At 46.2% G+C, this 21,732-nt stretch overlaps 1 protein-coding gene across 1 annotated transcript; it reads left to right on the top strand.

Annotated features, from left to right (window-relative positions):
• Positions 1-5,019: 5,019 nt before the first annotated feature.
• On the top strand, positions 5,020-21,068 carry LOC128344720 (keratin, type II cytoskeletal 5-like). Its single transcript, XM_053295471.1, has 10 exons — positions 5,020-5,434; positions 5,501-5,661; positions 9,409-9,629; positions 13,603-13,663; positions 15,356-15,451; positions 16,387-16,551; positions 17,064-17,189; positions 18,382-18,602; positions 18,883-18,917; positions 20,701-21,068. Exons 1-10 carry the CDS (start codon positions 5,020-5,022, stop codon positions 21,066-21,068), a joined length of 1,869 nt encoding a protein of 622 aa, XP_053151446.1.
• The last annotated feature ends 664 nt before the right edge of the window (positions 21,069-21,732 follow it).

The following is a 21,732-nucleotide window of genomic DNA, read 5'->3' on the forward strand; positions in this document are numbered from 1 at the left end:
CCGGCGTTGCTTCTGCGCAGGTGCGCCAGGCGCGCCTGTGCAGAAGTGACGCCGGGCCAGAAGGCAGGCTCGGCTCAGCATAGCTTCCTGCACTCCGCACCGCCGCTCGGCCGCTACACAGGCTGAGGGCATCCCATCGCCGCCAGCCACCACACCAGCCACCGCCGCACTCGGCGGATGACCCGCCGCCGCCACTCGGCGGGCGACCCGCCACCGAATTGCTGCTGCACATCCGCCGCCACACTCGGCGGGCGATCCGGGGGGCGGTGGGGGAAAGCCACTTTTTGGTGCCCCCCACGTGACCCGCCGGGGTGGCACCCGGGGCACGTGCTCCCTGCCCCCCCTATAGTTACGCCACTGCGCACACGCACACCTTGGTCCCATTATAGAACTTAGAGTTCTTTAAATAGGGCCTTGTTTAGGGAAGGGTAGGGTTAGGTACTAGTTACGGACTTAGGACAGGAGGCGTGGGATTGGTTCAGAGAGACCACAGCAATCCCCTGCCCTTTCCCTTCCTTTCTCTTAGATTTGCACCATTGTTGCTCCATCCCCTCCAAAAAAGCCCCCCTGCAATAAGGCATGCTTCTTTATGTCAGGGGATTTACTTTCTCTGGCTTCTGTGTGTGCACCACAGTGTTATAGATAGTGCTATGTGTGGCACACAGAGCATAAATGGACCACCCCCATCGCTGCACCCCCTTAAAGGTGCTTCTTCTCCTCTCCCCCCACCACCACATCATATTTTTTAAAAAAAACAAGAAGAAGATGTCCAGGAGGTTCTGGTGCTGCTGGTTGCTGCTGGTTGTGGTGGGCGATGGCGAGAGAGGCCTACTCCCTGATTTGATGCCACCGATGTAGTTCCACAGGCTCTCCTTTCCAGAGGAGCCTGGTCCTTCAGCACAGCTGCCTGTGGCGGCTGAGGTAGAATGCGGCGGGGAGGGGTCCTCCCCTGTCAGGGAAGAAACTATTCCATTGGCAGTGGAGGAGGAGGTGTCATTGGCTAATAGCCCAGCCAGATCACTGTCTCCACCCTCCCCAATCCCCATTGGCAGTATGACCCGCCCCACCCCCCAGCTGAGATGGAGGACGAGCAGGAACAAATTCTGCTTCCTGGACCTTCTCAGCCCTGGGTGGAGGGCAGTGGTGATGGCAGCCCCCTGAACGAACCAGCAACCCCAGTACCACCACCATAAAAACAATCCCAGAAAGATAGCAGCCTGGCGGGGGACCACTTTGAGCTCCACCATGGTGACCCACATCATGCTGCCTGGTCACCCAGAGCCTAATCTTATAACCCAGGCCATTATTGTCTGGGTCAGGGGAGATTATTGCTTTGGATAGCCAGCCATTCCAGGTGGTGGAGAATGCCAGCTGCTCCAACCAACATCCCTTAATGCACCACCTTCAGCAGGAGGGTGGTGCCCTCCCTGTACCAGGTGTGCAGGGAGGCTGTGTCGGGGCTGCTGCACACAGCAGCACCTGAAACTAGTGTGCACTTCACTGCAAATCTGTTGACCCATTCTAGTGGGAGGCATGCTGCTTTCCTGTCCCTCATGGTGCACTAGTGGGGGCTGGAGAATGAAGGGGCATCTGCTGCTAGTGGAGTGGCTAGCTCCACCCATGCAACAAAGCACAGGTGCTGGCCGTTGGCCACATAGCAGATGAACTGTCAGTGGCCATGGATTGACAGGTGGGGGCGGTGGCTGTCTGGGCAGCCAAACCTTAGCCAAGGGTTCATGGTCACCCACAATGCTGCCAGCATAATTAAGGCAGCCAAGCAGGATCAGTTTGTGCCCATCCATTGTGTGGAGCACAATCTGAACATGATAATATGGGATGCACTTGGCCCTTCTGGGACTGTGGCTAGGCAAGACATCCCTGCCGGAGGCACAAGGCGCCATCCTGCTGCCATGGCTGCTCTTGTGGAGAAGTGCCACAAGATAGCAGCTTATTTCTATCACAGTGGGGAGGGAAGGGGAGGCAGATTGAGCTCAGCCGACCTGAACACCTGATCCCTCAGGGTGTTCCAACCTGGTGGAACCTCACCTTCACCATTACCTCCCTGTAGGAGCAAGAGCCAGCTGTCCACACCTGGCAAGGAGGCATGGCTTGGAAGTGTGCGACCTATCCAACCATGATTTGGCTCTACTTTCCAAGGTTGTCATAGCACTTAGCCATTCTTTGTTGCCACAAACAGCAGTGTGCCAAGACAGCAACACTGAGCCAGGCTTTGCCCACTGCTCTTCTCTTCAGGAAGATGATGGGTGAACTTCAGACCACATTGACCACTAAGGAAGCAATCACCTTGGCAAGTCAGCTGAGGACTGGAGTGGTGGATCGGCTCATGACATCCTTGGGTTCACTGGCAAAGCATGTTTTTCCCTGCCTGTGACCCTGAGACAAAGCCAAAGGGCAAAGCGGTCACCCCTGACCAGCTGCCCAGGTGGAGGGACCTCCTGGTTGCAGATAGTCAAGCTGAAGATAGAAGGCTGGGGCACAACCAGGAGGAGGGTGCTGGAGTGCCTGTTGTTAGTGCACAGTACACATCCCCTCTACCCCCATACAAGTCTAACTGATATGGATTGATTCAATTAGAATCGGGCTGATTCAATGTGACTTTGAATTGCTTGAATCTGCCGGATTTGAGTTGAATCTAATCAAATTTGATCAATTTAGACATCCCTGGATCTTATGGCTATGCTTGCTGGCTGATAAGGATGCAGCTAAGGATGTGGCAGCTGTTGCAATGCTGAAGTAAGGAGTCATAATTGTGTTGAGAGAGCAACTTGTGCCAATGCTGTTACTTCAGTGCAGGCACTATGGCTGGCAGTGGATTCTGGCTCAGTGGTCAATTTTTGGTCATTTCTGGACTGTGTGTTTCACAAAATGTGGTGTTTTATGTTGGGAGTAGGGGTGTGCACGGAACCAGCTGGTTTAGTTCAGTTCAAATTTGGACCAGACCCAAACCAGACTGGGCCAGTTCAGTCTGGCACCCTCTCAACCCCGCCCCCCCCAGTTCGGTTTGGTCCGGGATGTGTGTGTTCATGAACAATTTAAGAAATAAAAAATAAAAAATAAACCATTTTACTTACCTCCTTCGGGGGAGCTGTTGGAGGTGGCAGGGGGGTCCGTGGACGTTCCCCCTCCCCCCGCCGGCCTCCCTTTATGCTGCCACCGGCCATTCAGCTGGCTCTTCAGCCTGTTTGGGCCTTCCCCCTTCGGCACAATGGCCATTTTGGAGGCCGCCACGCCTGCACAATTGTCTTCTGTGTGGCCTGGGTCACGCAGAGGACAATTGCATGGCCTGTGTCATGCAGAGGATAATTGGCAGGTGTGGCGGCCTCCAAAATGACCACCGCGCTGAAGTGGGAAGGCCCAAACGGACCGAAGAGCCGGCCGAATGGCTGGTGGTGACATAAAGGGAGGCTGGCAGGGGAGGGGGACCCTCCACAGATCCCCCTGCTGCCTCCAACAACTCCCCCGAAGGGGGTAAGTAAAACAAACAATTTAAAAAAAAAAAAAAAATCTGCGAACCCCCTGAACAGTCGGGGGGTTGCACACCCCTAGTTGGGAGCACTATGTGCTTCTGCTCTGCAGTGTTTTTCAAGGTAGGGTTTCAAACGTTATGCACTTTGCTTGTTTTGGCCATAAGGTATAAATGGGGAACTCAAAACATGCCATTGTTCCCCATGGGTAAGCCCTAGGGACACCAAAGTGGGTTGGGTGTTTCAGCGTGATGGGTACTACCTACCACCCAACCCACAAAAGAAATGGCCAAGTGGATGTTTTTTTTTTTAATTAGCCTTTCCCCCAAACCCATAGGATTTAATTTTTAAAAAAAATCACCTGCTGGCCCATTTCTTTTGCATGTTGGGTGGTTGGTAGAAGCCATCATGCTGTACCACCCCAGCCCCCTTTGGTATCCCTAGAACCTACCCATGGGGGATTTCTGTTCCCCATTGTTCCCTATGACTGACTAACTTGAATCATTCAGATTGATTTTAGTTGATTTATCAAAACAGCTGGCAATGGCCACTGCATCAACGAATTGATTTGAGTATTTTGTGATTTGATTCAATCTGGAATTGAATAGCAAAATATGATTCGTGCACATCTCTAGTGTGAAGATATACTTCCTTCACAAGCCTTTTCAGATATCCTTCCTTCACCAGCCATCTTCTTCACTGGCCATCTAAGCTACTGGCCATCACATCTTATGATAGTGAATTGTGTTATGTGAAGAGATGCTTCCTTTTGTCTCTCCTGAATCTACCTCAGATCAGTTTTATTTGGTGAAAATATTAGTTGAGAGGAATAGTTTTGTCTTCTTACCGTTGAATATCTTCAAAGTTCATAAACTACCATGTTCCCTCCTCAGATTTTTTTTTTAACTTTAACCTTTCCCACAAGGAACCTGCTCCAACCCCTTTATCACGTTCATTGCTTTTTTCTGTATCTGTACCATCTTTGAGGTATGAATGTGGTGCCATATAGAATGTTATCAATACATTCTAATTGCTGAACATCAGCAAATCACAAGAGAACCTATTATGAAACAACACAATAGCTAATGTACAAATTAACACCAAAAGTTGATCAACTCCTTTTTGTGTTCAAATGCAATGTTTCCAGTTGCCTGACTGCATGATATTGTGCAGAACTCGCATTTCTTTTTCTGTATAAGAAAGCAGAACCTTCCACAAATACTTAAAGGTTTCTTGCATGATTATGAAGCATTCAATAACCTGGCTTTAGGGGGATAAAGCCCCGTGGCAATACAAATACGTATCACTCCATAGGTGTGTGTTGTATTCAATTAGCTTTTAACAAGTTCAATTAGACACTTGCCTTCCAGGTATGTCAAAAACATGAATGCACGAAACTGATCTCCTGATTCCAAATGCAGCCAAGCCCACATCCTCTGAAGGATAAAAGAGGCCAGCATCTAGCTTTCTCCCACCAGAGCTCTGCTCTTCATTTTTCTTCTCTGTGATAACTTCTCCACGTCCATCTGCCAAGATGAACCGGCAGTCTTACAGTATCAGGGCAGGAGGAGGAGGAGGTGGTGGTGGTGGCATCAAAGGTTTCAGCACATTCTCTGCCATTGCCCCAAGTGGCAATAGATCTGGCTTCAGCTCTGTTTCTCTTGCCCGAGCTGGTGGCGGTGGTGGTGGAGGCAGCTTTGGGAGGATCAGTATTGGTGGTGGAGGCGGTGGTGGTGGCGGCTTTGGTAGCAGGAGTCTATATAATCTTGGTGGTAACAAAAGAATTTCCATCAGCAGAGGTAGCAGCCTACGTAGTGGATTTGGTGGTGGTGGAGGAGGAGGAGGAGGATATGGTTTTGGTGGAGGAGTAGGTAGCGGCTATGGCATTGGTGGAGGAGCTGGCGGTAGTGGCTTTGGTTTCGGTGGTGGTGGTGGTGGAGGAGGAGGCGGCGGATTTGGTTCAGGTGGTGGACTTGGTGCAGCTAGAAGTGCCATATTCTTTGGAAGTCCCATAGGCGGAGGACCTGGGGCTGGTACAATTCAAGAAGTCACCATTAACCAGAGTCTCCTGGCACCTCTCAACTTGGAAATTGATCCAGCCATCCAACTGGTGCGACAAGAGGAGAAGGAACAGATCAAGTTGCTCAACAACAAATTTGCCTCTTTCATTGACAAGGTGAGACTTTATTGACCTATAGTACGACAACACAGGAGGAGATGGGCATGTGGCAAAGGCATCTGTGAAAATTCTCTGAAATTTCTCCTAGGGAGGAACCCTGAAATTTAGAGAGAATTTTCACTTTGGAGAAATTTCTCCACATCTGTGCCTCATCTAGGTATGCGGGCATAATGGAAGCAGAAAATATGTGTATATGTTTAGGTAAATACATATTGAGGCAGAGATATTGGATGGATGGATGGATGGATGGATGGATGGATGGATGGATGGATCGATGGATGGATGGATCGATGGATCGATGGATCGATGGATCGATAAAAACAATTTAATCAGGAATGTACAAACCCCTTTGCAAATTTTTCTAGACAAATCAAAGTTCTTCTTGCTTCTCTTGAAATTACTCAAAATCTTTTGCCCAAAGAAGGAATCTCAATATTTGCCTTAAAATTTGCTTTGGGATCTGGTGGCAACCTACAGATGTTCAAAGTAAATACCTTCTACATTATAAGCCAAGAAGTGGCACAATCAATACCGGAATCTCTGATTTACACACATCTTACCACTCTCCTAGATAACTGTGCTCACTGAAAAGGACAAAAACTCCAGAAACAGCCACAGTGGTATTTGTTGTGGATTGTGCTTCTTTTGTTTAATTTCATTTTCAGATTTCTTCTTTCAAAATTTGGCAGTATTTCAAAATGTGAATGTGACCTTTTAAAAAAATAATGTTTGAATGCTTTTGAAGTTCACTTTTTATGTTCAAGGTTTAGGATACTTTTAAATATGCATAACTTCATACATTTACACTTTGCTTCTTCTTTTCGCTAAAAGTCATAATCTAAACTCCAGCAACTATAATTGGGAATTCTGGGCAAAACAACGGTTGACATCCAGACTAATGCTCTGCTAGGGCAAACATGTTCTGCTAGTGTACAGATGTAGCGCTACCTAGTCCCACTAAGTTGGGAGCTTGCATTCCAGACTAGGGATGCACCAGGCAAACTTTGGTGCACCTCCTACAGTCAAATGTCTTCCTCAGTCCATATATATTGCAGGGAATGATGCATAGTTATTGCTGCACATTTGCACATGCAGATCGAGACTGCAAGAGATTGCACAACTTTGAGCATCCAGGCAGCTATGCAACCTTCTTGCATGTATACGTCTTTGTTGCACTAGTGCAGTGTTAGTCTGGATGTCAGCAATGAAAACAAAAACCTATGAATTTAGAAACGCTGCAAGCAAATTAGAGCCAAGAGAATTTACTTTAGCGTTTTTTGGTCCAAAATTCATTTTAGCTCTACCTTTAAAAGAAATTGTGTATCAGAAATCAGAATATGGGCTCTTTCCCGTGGAGAAGAGGCTAATATTTAACTCAGCCATTGCACAATTAATATTTTCTTTTTCTCCTTGTTTCCTCAAACTTCTAAGGGATCTGTGCTGCTTTCACCACAGCAGTGAGCAGGAAAGCATTCAGTCCAGTCCAGTCTATTATTTACGGTCATTGACCAAATCATAACAAACATACAACGCAAAAACAATTTAACTTTCCTTCATAACAGTCAGGGAAGTATGTACTCTAAAAGCAATATAACAAAACTTTGCTACTGCATTAGAGACAGAAGGAATTCTATCTGAGAGTAAAAAGTTCACTAAATAATCATCAGATTGGCCTGACAGTCTGGGCAATATAGGAAAAATTAAACTATGTCTGAACTCCCGACAAAATTTGCAATAGAATAAAATATGTGCTTCTGTTTCAACAAGAGAGAGGAAAGCATTCTCAATAGCTGTTCGGCTACATTTGAAATGGCTACATTCAAAACATTATACATTTAGTGCAAAAGCTTAAATTTAGCAACCTTATTGGAATCAGATGCTCAGCCTGGCTCATCTCGGCCAGTTTGCCCCAGCTTCGCTTGAAATGAAGCATGAGGCAATGGGGTGAAGCCAAGTGGTTCGGGCCAGTATGTTTGCTCTCTGTTTGCTCTTAGGCAGCAATCCCATTCACTTCCCCCGGCATAGTGTGGCCTTGCTGGTCACCCTTTTGGAAACCAGGTAGGAATTTTGTGGTCCCATCAAATTGGCTTAAGATGGGAATCTTTTTTTGCCTACCTCACACTTACGTTGATTGGGTTCCCCAGCCACAATGGCAGATACAAGGCAAACTGGAAAATATTAATATAGGGCTGGTGGGCAACTTAAGGTATGCATTTGGCATTAATAGGAGTCCCTGTCCAATTTCTAGGTGCTTTACAGCTCTGGGAGCACTGACTGGGGGTTTCCTCTAGCCTGCTGAGGCATCTGTATCTGCCATTGTGGCTGGGGGCTTATGTTAATCAACATAAGTGTGAGGTAGGCAAAAAAAGATTCCCATCTTAAGCCAATTTGATGGAACCACAAAATTCCTACCTGGTTTCCAAAAGGGTGACCAGCAAGGCCACACTATGCCCGGGGAAGTGAATGGGATTGCTGCCTAAGAGCAAATACCTAATATAACATAATACCTCATTCAGGTGCCCTGGCTAAGAGGAGCAGCATCAGCCATAGCACCTCTCTGCTGCCTGAAGCCAAAATGTGTTGCCCTAAGCATCATAGAGTTGGGACTCGCATTATTGGTGGAGAGCCCATAGTTACCGCACTGTTGAAGGAGGAGAGCCAGTCCCTATCATTTGCTACTATACCATTTATAAAGTTGTGGCTCTTTCCTTCCACTTATGCCTTGTATCTTTATTGGTATGGGAGTAAACAAGCTATTAGTCCGACATTTGAATGACTGTAAAGTTACTTGAAAAAGCATTGACTGTAATGTTGTTAATAAAACGTTGAGGATGGTGTTTTAAGAGATCATACAAAATTTGAATTAACAAGGAACCCAGTGCCTAATATCACATGGCCCAGGACTGGGTCATGACCTATGCTTTGAAAACCACTATTTTAAATCACCCCTATATTTTTTCATAAGCACTGCCCATAAAAATGCATTTCTGGAGCCCACACTTTGCAGGCAGAATGTTCCAGGTCCAATCTCTGGTATCCCTAGTGAAAAGATCTGTTAGCAGGCCTGAGAACGACCTGAGAAAGCTGATGGTCTGACTCAAAGTCATTGATGTAATGTAATATATGATATGATATATGATATGATATGATATGATATGATATGATATGATATGATATGATATGATATGATAATAGGATTCTGCAAGCCAGCTCAATTCGAGCCAGCCCAGTTTGGATAGTCCGAACTTGAACTAGACTGGCCCCCCAAAGGTGGGAGCCGGTCTGAGTTCAACTGGACTGGCCCCTGGTTTGAAGAACAGGCTTGCAGGCTGGCTCGGATACTTGTAAAAGGGAATCCTTGAGAGTTCCCCTTTACAAGTAAATGGCCGCCCTAATCTTAATGGTAAAGGTGTGGGGGGCGGCGGTAAGAAAGCCAGTCCACCAGTCTCCATACCTTTAAAGGAGGAGGAGGAGGTAACGGAGAAGCAGTGGAAGCAGCAAGGGTCAATGGTGGTAGCTCCTCCAAGCCCCCCGCCGGCCTCCCAAATGACAGCCCGGACTGGCTGCGGCCCAGTTCAGGCCTCTGCACATGCACAGAGGCCATTTGTGTCACCACGCAAATCACCAGTTTGGCTAAGCCTGAAGCCGAGCTGGCCAAATGGTCGGCTCGCACACCCCTAAGTTATAACGACATTCTTGATCAATGTAATTGATATATAAACTTCCTATGTTTATATGCTTCAGGTTCGCTTTCTGGAACAGCAGAACAAGGTTCTGGAGACCAAGTGGACCTTATTACAGGATCAAGGCTTGAAATCTGGTGCCAATAAGAGCAACCTTGACCCCTTCTTTGAAGCCTACATCAACAACCTAAGGAAGCAGCTGAGCAGCCTGGTCAATGAGCGGGGGCGACTGGATGGGGAGCTGAGGAACATGCAGGACCTTGTTGAAGACTTTAAAACCAAGTAAGTGGATCCTTTCCCAGGAAAAGACAGGAGTCTACCTGTCACATTTCAGGTCAGGATGTGGGCATTCCAGGAGATATGATAACAGAATATCTGAGATAATGACCACTTTAATGTGCTCCATTAGATACTGTAGACCCTGTACACAAATTCCTTCGGATGTGCAGACTCTGCACATAGTGGCTTGCATGCAGCATTCTTTCCAACAGCATCGCATCATGCAGCTGCATGCACAAAGCCCTTATGATGGAGTGGAGCTATGCTGCAGCACAGCAGCAGTGGTTACAGTATGAGCATGCAGGGGCATATTCAAGCCTCCCGCATTCCCTTGTTCTGTGTGTGAGCCACCCGGACGTAAGAATGAGCTTTGGCCTAAAACACATACACATCCCACTTGGTGTAAAACATTAAATGTGACTGGCAAATTTTTTTAAAAAATACATGCATTCAAATACACCTAGCATAAACCTGTGTGCACAATCCATTCGCTACTCATGCATATAAAGTGTGGATAGTGTTGTGCATCTTTTTTGCTTATACCGCTAAGTGCCACATACGCTGATGGCAGTTGATTAATAATCATTGGCTTAAGAATATAACCAGTACACAAATAGTTTCTGCTCTTCTGTGAGCTACTGTAGGTGCCATCAAAATTCCTGAAAAATAACTGGTGTGATATAAACAGATTTCTCTTTACTGGGCCCCAAGACAAAGCATTCTAGCCTTCTGGGCATACTGTACTCTTGAATATCTCTGATGAGCGAAAACAAGCAAACTATCTCCACCCCACCGTCCTGCATCAACTTGGCTAAAGAAATCAAAGCCAATGCCATGCTGATTAACATTGATGTGTGCTGAGAAAAGCTTTTACAACAATAACAGCAATTAAGAACTCTAAGGAGCTGCAGAAACTGGCTACTGACACAAGACTGAATCATGCAGCCGTTTGTTTTTGATGTGCTGAAATCAGCCCAAAAGGACTTTTTGAACCATTTGGGGCATGTTGGGCCAGTTTTGCAAAAGCACCCTGGGAAATTGCTTTAAAGTGAGTCAAAGTAAGATGTGTTGTGAATCATGAGCTGGGCATGTTGCATCAAAGTATTGGCTATGCCTGGTTCAGCTTGCTGAAATCTGTTGGGAAAGCCAACTTTGCCACTGTCCCGTGGATCCGTGTATACAGCCAAAGGCAGCAGGGGAGACTTGAATGCGGAACATCTCATTTGGGACAAAACCAACAACAGTCCCTGAACACTGCTACGGATCAGTGTGTGCAAAAGCAAGCCATGCTCATTTTATAAGAGCCTTGCCCAGCAACCGCAAAGGGGGCTCAGAACAGCCACTGGGCGGAGGCTGCATTAAACTGTGGTTGTCCCGTCTCCACACATTAAGCAGTTCCTGTGCAATGACTTGTCATGTAGATTAGTCAAGGAATTTATTTAGTGTCAGGGGAAATATTTTCTCTGGAGGCATTTGTTGTTGTTGTTGTTGCCATCTATTTGTTGTTGGGACCTTGTTTGGTTGTCCTTCTGGTGAGAGCAGGTGGAGTGAACGCTACCAGGTAAGACCTGGTTGGGTATATGAGCTAGCCCTCAATGAGGCAGCGGGTGGGGTTGGTTCCATTGTTGAGAACTCTAATGTCTGGCGGTCTCTACAACGGATGGGTAGTTAAGCTTTGAGTGTTACTGTGTTTGGTGGCTCTTTTCCTGAAGCATTGCTATTTTCTTTGTTGTTGTTTTCTTTTTGGTGATGCATATTATTTGCCTAGATAATTTTAGTGGCCTGTGGGGGTGAGGGTCTGTGTGCCCCAGTCAATTGTATAGTGAGCAAAAGTGTTTGTGAGAGATGGGATGGCAAGGAAGAAAGATTTGACAATAGAGGATCACCCCTTCTGCTGGTTTCTCTTTCGGTTCTTCTTTCAGCAATGGTGGGGGCAGGGATGTATTGGGGGTGGTACAAGAGGAGCTGTGGGCATTTCTGGGGCGGGGGCAAACTTTGCCATGCATGTTAGCCTTCTGAAAAGATAATAAAACAGTGGCCAACACCCAGGGGTAAAAAAAGTGCTGGTGCAGCAACATTCTACTGGTTTTACAAGGGGAGGGGTGATTTTCATCAATAAAAACACCCAGTACATATGAGCGTCACCACCCTCTCACAAAGAGTAAGGATTGTTGCTGGAAGCTGAGATCACATTCATAGTTGGTAGTCCATACAACCTCCGTATATATTGGCTGACATCCAGACTAATGTGGGCTGTGCAGCCTTCAGGGGGATATTTTCAGGAGTCACGGTCGGCTTCAGAAAGAAGGGTATGCTGGCCTTGGGCCGAAATAAACAAATACATACATACAGAAAGAAGGGGAGATATACCAAAGCCGCCCTTCCCCATACACGGATGCAGCATCGCTTCACCAGAGCATTGTTGGTCTGGATGTCAGTATGTTTCACAATACTGCTCCCATTCGAATCCTAAATTGAAGTGAGACAATGCAGAACTGCTAAAATGGATGCTATATGCATATATGCTTTTCTGTCAAGTTATCATAGGGGTGCAGCAGTGGGTGGTGATGGGGGTGGGGGGGGGGTAAGCTGTGTGTTTCAGGGAGGTGTGTGCCACCTCTGACTTCCATGCATGCCAGTTTGTCATTGGGTCTTAAGCACCGATGCTGAATGCCATGGAGAACACTGGCCATCCAGGACATGATTCTGGGTGAAGGTCCCAACCTGGAATGGAACATTGAGACCTGCTTGGATGAGACAGGCTAGGTTAGCCTCCTAGTATGAGAGTTTTTATTAATTGTGAGCTGCTCAAAGAGCCAAAAGTGGGTTACAAATTTCACAATAATGTTCCCATTTTGTATGAAATAAATTCATAAAATAAACAATGGTACTCTGGAATCTGTCATCCCAGACAGCCACCACACCCTGCCTATGGCTGATCCTGACTAATTTTTATAGCTGGTGAGGGAATTATTTAGAAGGCTATCTTATGTAAAAGTGAATAGGGAAAGCAAATAATTTGCAAGGAGAAGCTCCTATAGCATGAGTCATGCCTGCTTTCACAGATGACACAGCAAAGATAGATTGAGACCTGCCAATCAAAGGCTGAATTAATGTGTTATCCCAGGTCAGGTTGGGTTTTTATTGCTTTCTTCTAGAGTGTGTAGATTGCCTCACTTGCTTGAGTTATCTGAAGGAAGAATTTGCTTTGCAAGCAAGTTACTGCTCTGCCTGCACCTCCACCATTGGGCCCGTGTAGATTAGTCTCTGAAGGGCTGATATGCTGAAGGGCATTTCTGAGCGCATGGCTTTGGACTTCAAGGTGTTTTACCACAATGCTTCTACAAGCACACCCATTGGAAATTAGCAGCTCTGGTGTGAGGAAACCCAGAGGAAGAGTTATTTGTTCTAATGTAGCCTGACTTTGGTTTGCTAAACTGTCCCAGATGCTAGCCTGCAGGCCCAAAGGCTGGTAGATGCTGACGGACATGCTGACTAACACAGTACTATGAATGAAGAAGGTCATGTAGTTGAGCTCAAAGTTGTGCTGTCTCTGTGTTCTTAGTCTGCTTATGCAAGTGTTATGCAAGCACAACTAGGATACTGGATAGCTTTGCATAATTCCCTGCAACATATATGGACCGAGGAAGAGGTTTTACAGCAGGAGGTGCACCATAGGTTATGCAAGCACACCCTGTTGTAGCAGTGCAACATTTTTCTGATGCGTAGCAGAACCTTCAGGGATATATTTTTGTGCTGCATAAAGCACTTCCAAGGGGAGGGGAGATCAGCATAAATATCCCCCCCTCCCGCCATGCACATGATTCCATGCTTCTGAAGCTGGAGTGTACCTGCTGCACATGTGCTTTTCTTGGATGCACACACAGTTTTAGTCAGGATGTTGACCACTGAGTATAGTATTACAAATGAGGGGGAAAGAGAAAACTTCAGATATTTTTGTCTCTTGTCCATATAGATATGAAGAGGAAATCAACCGACGCACATCTGCTGAGAATGAATTTGTCATGCTCAAGAAGGTGAGGCAGCATCCGCCCAAGGCTGATGGTCAGCTGGGTTAGGGTGCATCCGTGGTTCTGTCCTCCTTCCCATCTGAAAAAAAGATGTTGCCTGTTTCTTGAAGGCAGGAAGAATGCTCACTGACTTGCTTTCTTAATGTGAGCAGATACACACATAACACAGAACCTGAGGTTCCCCCAGCCCGAGATATGGTGGGAACCTGAAGCTGCACTGCAGATGATCACATACCTCAGTTTGTTGGAAGTAGACAAGAAGAGTCAGAGGGATGTCCCCTGACCGGGCCTCCCAGTGAACGCCCCCCTGGATATGCTCTCTCAGCTTGCCTTGTGCCACCTTGCAGTCATTGGGCCTGATGGCAAAGGGGGCAGGCTCACTTGGAATGAACCAGAGGTCCATGAAGAGCATGGGTTCAGACATTATACACACCTCAGCAGTGCTCTCCCTAACAGGGATTCCCAGATGTTGCTGACTACAACTCCCAGAATCCCCATGCAAAGGCTATTGCAGCTGGGGATTCTGGGAATGGTAGTCAACAGCATCTGGGAACCCCTGTTAGAGGGAACACTGCACCTCAGTGGGAAAAGCACTTGGTTTGGTAAGCCAGCTTCAAATCTTGGTTACATATGCTAGTCTTGAAGCCCTGAGTGAACCTCTGGTTCCGTCTTGGAGTGGGTTCAGACCATCAGATAAAAGTTGGTTACTGATGTTACAAGTAGGTTCTATGCTATGTGTGAACACACCCTATGATTTCTTCTGGTGCATTTTGCCCTTAGGTAGAGGGAAAGTGGCAGGGCCATCTCTCGTCTTCCCCTATGTAGTTTGACCAAAGCTGCTTATATTTCTGGCCATCTCACTGATATTATATTGCAAATGGCTATTGATGTAAACAAGCAATCCAATGGTGCAGCGGCCCCTGAGTCAAATCTGTCCCCACCCAAGGGAGGTCCCCGTCTTCCCAGTTGCCATCCTAGAGGCAAAAGAGAAATGAAAAAACTGGTATCGAGAGAAACTGAACTTCCTATCAGGCCATATTCTGGAGTGAGGGGCTGAGGCACTGCTGAGTTATCATCCCTCACTTGCTTCGCAATGTGACCCTTCAGGAAAATCAATTGCTCTCTAGAGAGGGCTAGAAATCATTAAAATGCCTACAAGTTAGGTCTACACATGCGCAATTCCATTTGCTTCAAAGAACAATGTATCTTCATCCTATGCTGACAAAATTGCTATAGATCTAAAAAGACAGATAAACAAGAAGTGTTTATAAAACAGGGGCAAAACTATAACAGGGCAAGGGGAGACAGCAGTCTGGGGGCCCACTGCCTTGGGGGGGCCCCCAGAGGCAAGTCACATGACTGACTCCCCCAGCCACACACCCACCCGGGCTTCCTTCAGTTGTATTCATCCTCCGAAACTGATGTGATCCTGATGTGATTTTACTCAGCTTTTTGTTACCACTATTCAGCCTCATTTAAGATGTCTTTACTTCATGAGCTGAGCTTCAGTGTGGGGGGGGAGGAGGCGCAATTTAAAATCTTGTCTCTGGGCCCACTCCAACCTTGCTACACCCCTGTTATAAAACACAGCATTCCGATTGTGCCTAATCTCACCCCACCCATGGAAATGTCTCTTTCCCAATTAATAATAATAGAAATAATAAATAAATAAAATATGGCTCCGTATTGTCTCCATAGGATGTGGATGCTGCCTACATGAACAAAGTGGAGCTGGAGGCAAAAGTTGACTCTCTGACTGATGAACTCAACTTCTTGAGGGCCCTCTATGAAGCGGTACTCCAGTCTTCTTGTCCTTTTTTTGAGTAGGGTGGAAATGAAACACAGTGTGGTAGTGGTGTTGCTTTTTTGTTTGTTTTCCTTTAAAATGGGTACACAAACCATTGACTGAATACTGTGTTGGAATAGTTGTGGTTTGTTGTGGGGAGCTGAGGTGCCTGGATTTTGGCTCTGGGCCTACCACTCTCCTCTAACAAGGTAAGCACATTGGTATTGTGACATTTAGACCAACTTTTGGGAGGCAACTAGGAAAGGATACTGCAGTCATATAACTGGAAAGTAGCAGGGTGCTCATTGCAGCCTGAATCTGGATGAGGTCTGTTATTAAAGGTAGTGGTCATACTCTGTAAACAAAGTTATTCTGTCTTTCTTATGTCTTCTTCCTTCCTGGTTCTGGAAAAGAGAATATCAGGCATACGGGACCAATCCTAGACTAAATGGTGCCCTGGGCAGGAAATGTCTTTGTTGCTCTCCTCCACCTGTTCAACTTTTCAGTACATATTTGTGATCGCATATGTAGTCCTTTTCATGACATTGATGTTTTACATTATTTATATTTGTCATTTAAGACTATAAACATGCACACATGAATCTGTAAATTTGTATTTTATTCATGCTCCATATAAACACCCCAACTATGTTTGTTTTCCCCAACCTTATTGAAGCTTTCTGATTTTAAGAATAACTGAAATGCCTGGTCCCCTCCATACCCAGAGCCCTCCAAGTCAGGTGTCAAAAGTGCATGCACATTACCACAAGCAAGTCCTGCAAACCTTGATCTGCAAATGAGTTGAACTGCTCAAAATTGTGCTGGCACGTAAACATCTCCTACTTTGCATTGCATCCTTCCCTGACTCCACAGCACAAATCGAGGCTAGAAGCCATGAATCAGAAAGGTTTTCTAGCCCTGCTCTTGTGTGGATATTTTACAGGAGATGGCTCAGTTGCAGGCACAGATGTCTGACACTGCTGTCATCCTCTCAATGGACAACAACCGAGATTTGGACCTGAACAGCATGGTCGCCGAGGTGAAAGCACAGTATGAGGATATTGCCAACAGGAGCCGAGCTGAAGCGGAAGCATGGTACCAAACCAAGGTAAATAGACCCACCAACGACCACCAATGGCTTCCCTCCTTGGAAGTGTAGTTCTTTCAAGGTCTACTTCTGATACTACATGTGTCTGCAGACCCTCTAAGATCAAATGGAAGCCCTTTAAGATCGAATAGAAGCATAATTCAGATGTTATGCTGTACGAGTGTACAGATGTCTGTACACAATCACACGTGTTTGTGTGATTGTCTGTACCTGTGTTCATTTTAAAAGTGAACTTGGATACAGGCCCTTCAAATGCATGATACCGATAGGAAGTGTACTTCTGTACCAGTGTTCAGCATAGCATGTGAATAAATGTAACTGTGTACAGATCTGTACATGTATACACTGTACACTCATACGAGTGTTGAACATAATGTGTGAATGGGCCTGAAGTTTAGAGGAAGACTGTAGGCCCATTCACATGTTATGTTCAACACTAGTACAACGAATGTACAGTGTACACAGGTACAGTCATTCTCATCCCCCCTGCCTTTTTCTAAAAAAATCTGCAGTTTGAGGAACTCCAGGCCACTGCAGGGAAGCATGGTGATGATTTGCGTAATACCAAAGGAGAGATTTCAGAGCTCAATCGGTTGATCCAGAGGATTCGGTCAGAAATTGAGAACGCAAGAAACCAGGTAAGAAAATCTGACATCACAATGTCATCTCATGTGTACTTTACATTCAAGAGCATCCACTAGTTAAAGCTCATGAACTTCTGCTTGGAAGACCACTGTCACTGCTTTGCTACGTGACATAATTATGCAGTCGGGTTTTCCGCATTTGGGGAAATCGCAGGGGTCAGCATTCCTGCAGTGCAATGGATGAGCCTCACCCTGGGAAAACCTCCTTCATGATCAAGATGAGGATGACTGATGATGCTAACTGAGCAAGGAAGCACCTTTTAAAGTGGTGGTTTATATTTAGAAGGGGCAGATAAATCATCCCTCTCCAACCCCAGCACAGCAGCCCTCCAGTTGTTCTTGCTGATGTTTACCTTATCTTTCTTTTTAGCTTGTGAGCCCTTTTGGGATAGGCAACCATCTTTTTTATTTATTATTATTTGGATGTAAACCGCTTTGGGGAGTTTCATTGAAAAATGGTTTGTAAATATATAAATATTCATAGTAGTAGTAGTAGTAGTCGTCGTCGTCGTCCTGTTTCTGGCTCACTATTGTTGAACTCAGAGAAGGACCCTTAGTCTCTCATCCAAGGGTTCATGTGTTCTCCAGTGGGCAAGAACTTAGTAACACAGAATACTGAATTTTTTAACTCAACACATACCAGTACTAAAGAGTTGCTCCTGAATCCCATGCCATTGAAAATGATCGTTAAGAATATTTATGTACCATGTTTGCACCCCCCAAAAAAGCAATTTGTGGAGCAAAATGAAAGAAAAGATGGTTCCCTGTCCCCAAAGGGCTCACAATCTGAACAGCAACCAAAGAGTGACAATTTGACCAGCAGCAGTCACTGGAAGGGACACAATGCTTGCCTGAAGAGGGACAGTTATTCTCCCCCTGCTAAATCCACTGGCTTAGAATTAAAGAGCAAATGCCACTGCAACAGGGTCTTTGAATGAATGAATGAATGAATGAATGAATGAATGAATGAATGAATGAATGAATGAATAGGATAAATTAAATAATATCCCCAAATTAACAATTGTGTGCATGTTTACTCAGAAGCCAGTCCCACTGAGTTCAGCCCTTACTGCACACAATTGCAGCCTAAGTTCTTCAAAGTCTGGGTGGGGGGAGAACATTAATTTTAATAGTAATAATGACAGGAAAGTGCTGAAGGAATGTAACAATGGCCTCGCTCTTCTAGTGTGCCAATCTGCAGACGGCTATTGCGGATTCTGAGGAGCGTGGTGAATTGGCTCTCAAAGATGCCAGAGCCAAACTCCTTGAGTTGGAGGACGCTCTACAAAAAGCCAAGGAAGAAATGACTCGCCTATTGCGGGAATACCAAGAGCTCATGAATGTCAAGCTGGCCCTGGATATTGAGATCGCCACCTACAGGAAGCTGCTGGAAGGAGAAGAGAACAGGTGAGTGCAAGCATCAAGTGCATGCTGACAGCATTTTAAAATGGCTGCATCCCGGGAAGATACCAGAGGAGTCATATGGCTCAGGCTTAAAGTGGCCTGGGGAGGTGTTTTGAGGCAGTGTGTGGCAGTAGCCAGGGATACTGACTCTCTCAGACTGCTTTTTGAGCGTATTCCTTTTTTGTTCTGAAGCCATGTGCACAGCCTTGATGTGTGGCTTACCACATTTATCATGACAGATAGGTGTGTTTTCATTTGGTTTTAATTTTTTTTTTCTTGACAGGCTCAGTGGAGAGGGAGTCAATCCTGTGAGCATCTGTAAGTACCCTGAACATGTATATATTTGCCTGCAGTTTGGCCAAACCGAAAATAATGTATTCGTTCAGAGATTTCCAAACTCTGTGTTGAAGTGCCAAAATGAAATCACCATGTTGGATGCATCCATCACTCGATGCCAATGCACCACCTCTTTTGGCATGGAAGAGTGAAGCAGGCTTCCAATATTAATCTGGGGTGGGGGGCGCGGTGCAGTAAACACCTTGTGTCCCAGCAACGATCAAAAGTTTGGGAAACACAGGAGTAGATCTTTAAGGGGTGGAATCCAAGAGAAACACATGAGCAGTTACTAAAGGCATTTGTAGTACCTGTCAGCGGCAGCTTCCAGAACAACCAGTCAGAAACAATAGCAGATGTATCTTTTCCCTAGGGAAGTTCCCACGCTTGCCATGGAAAGGCAGTTGTACATTGTGCCAGTAAGGAGAATGGCAGGCCTCCCCTAGCCCACCTCAGTCCAGAAGGGGTGACATTAAGGGAGCAGCTGGGTCTGCTCCTGTGCGCACTCTGCCTGCTGCTGACAGCTTAGGCTTCCCTTTCTTGAGAAGAAAATAGAAGGGAAGAGGTTGTTGCTTCACACTGGTTTTCCTCCTGCTGCTGCCAGACTCTTCCCTGAGAGTCCAGAGATTTGGGAGCTTCATCCTCAGTGGGGCTCTTTCTTTTCACCCTCAACCATTTCATCCTCTTTTCCAGGGATGGCCAAGACATTGTGGCACCAGATGCTGCCATTCTAAACCAACCCTTGCAAGCTTTGAAAGTGGCACATGGGACGGGAAGGAGGGAAGGTTGCCAGCAGCCGCCTCTCATCTATTCATGCTTCATGCAAGCTTTGCAAGAGTCAGGTTAACCCCAAAGACCTGCTCTGGTGGCAGCAGCAGGGGGCATTTTATTGCCCAGGTGATGTCCCAGTAATCCGTTGCCTGAGGAAACCAACCCACTTGGCCTTGAGAAAGGGCTGCCCCTGCTCTTTCCACTTTCCTGCATCTTTTAGTAGGGCTTCAGGTCTTGCACCCCTCCTAGTGCTCAACTGATCAGGAGATCAAAATCTGGGGACCACTGTTCCCAGGTAAGGCATCACCAGCTGCAGCCTCTCCTACTCCTACAGGCACAAGCAACCCCATTCACCATCCACCACTGGACCAGCATCCCAGCTTTCCTACCTGCCCATACATTCCTCTCTTTGCATGCAAACAGTTGTCTGTACTGATCCTCATGGCTGCTCCGACCATCAGTAGAGACCAGTGGGCTATAACAGCTCTTCCCTGATTATGGCCATTATGTTAGTTTTCACAGGTTCTGGCTGCCTTTGGGCTTAATGTGGAACCGCGGGCCCAATGGACCTGTGGTTCCTTTCCCCCCTCCCCCCACTCTCCCGTCCAAATTGGGATGTTCAGGAGATCTCCCTCTCTGCAGTCTCGCTGAGGAGGGGGAACTGGCTGTCTAGGCCAATAACTGCTGGAGCTAGGGAGGATTTTCCTCCCTCAACTCTGGTTGCACAGCAACCAGACTGTGGTGCCAGGGTTCAGACATAACATTGCACCGCAGAACTGGAGGTCCAGGTGACGAACCTCACTACAGACCGAAGGTACAAATCTCTCCAAGGAGGGAAACTGTAGGTTGTGTGTGTGTGTGTGTGTGTGTGTGTGTAACTGCACAGTTTGTGAAACCAGAGGTACCTTCACCTCCTTTCATGTTACTTGCAAATGCAGCCTATATAACACAGGGAAGCTTATTCCAGGCATCTAATCACCCTATGCTTTTCTTACAGCTGTTGTCAGTTCCAGTGTTGGAGGTGGAGGTGGTGGAGGAGCTGGTCTTGGAGGAGGATTTGGCAGTCTTGGTCTTGGAGGAGGTGGAGGAGGAGGATATGGAGGCCTTGGCCTTGGAGGAGGAGGAGGAGGAGGATTTGGCCTTGGGAGCGGCCTGAGTCTTGGAGGAGGAGGCGGCGGCATTGGCATTGGAAGTGGACTTGGTTTGGGCTTTGGAAGTGGTTATGGTTATGGTGGTGGTGGTGGTCTGAGCATTGGAGGAGGCAATTTCAGCTCTGGGAGTGGAAAAGGCACTGGGACAGGAAGCAACCCTGGTGTGAGAATTATCTCCAAAACCTCCACCACCCAAAAGAGCATCAGGAGCTAAAACCTAAACAATTTCTAACAACTCAAACCGGGGAGGGGACAGGCGGGATGCACATATTATTATCTTCATTAGTACAACTCTCACCTATCCCTATTCTCTCCAAGAATGGATATTGTAAAAGAGCAGCCCTGCATATCTGAATTTTATCCATTCTTTCTGAATTTCCATTTTAAACAAACCAGCAGAAAGACCATCATAAAATAATGGATAGGCCTTTTTTTTTTTTTAAACAGTTGGATGCATGGATCTGAAAAACTGTCTGATGGTTGTAATCTTATACTGTAATAATCTAATTTAAAACCAACAAAAACACCTGATATGTGTGTCCTCAAAAATACAAATGAATGTGTGTATGCATGACATTTTCAGCAACAATAATATCCAAACATACAACATAATGATTCTGAAACATAGTTTGATACCATGGAGTTCAGAAATATTAAATACTGTATACTCTGAAACAATAAAATTGTATCTATTATACTCAGGAATTATTGATGTCTTTTGAGGAGAGGGTGGTGAATGGAGTGCATTAGTCTCATGTGAAAAGTGAGCAGGTATAAGTGGCTCAGGTATCTGGGGCAAATGCAGGAGCTCTGATGAGTACATTGTGTTCTGAACAAATAGTTGCTTCTCCATTCTTTTCAAACCTCCCCAATCCAGC

Source organism: Hemicordylus capensis, chromosome 2 (assembly GCF_027244095.1).
Source record: "Hemicordylus capensis ecotype Gifberg chromosome 2, rHemCap1.1.pri, whole genome shotgun sequence".
Taxonomy (NCBI): domain Eukaryota; kingdom Metazoa; phylum Chordata; class Lepidosauria; order Squamata; family Cordylidae; genus Hemicordylus; species Hemicordylus capensis.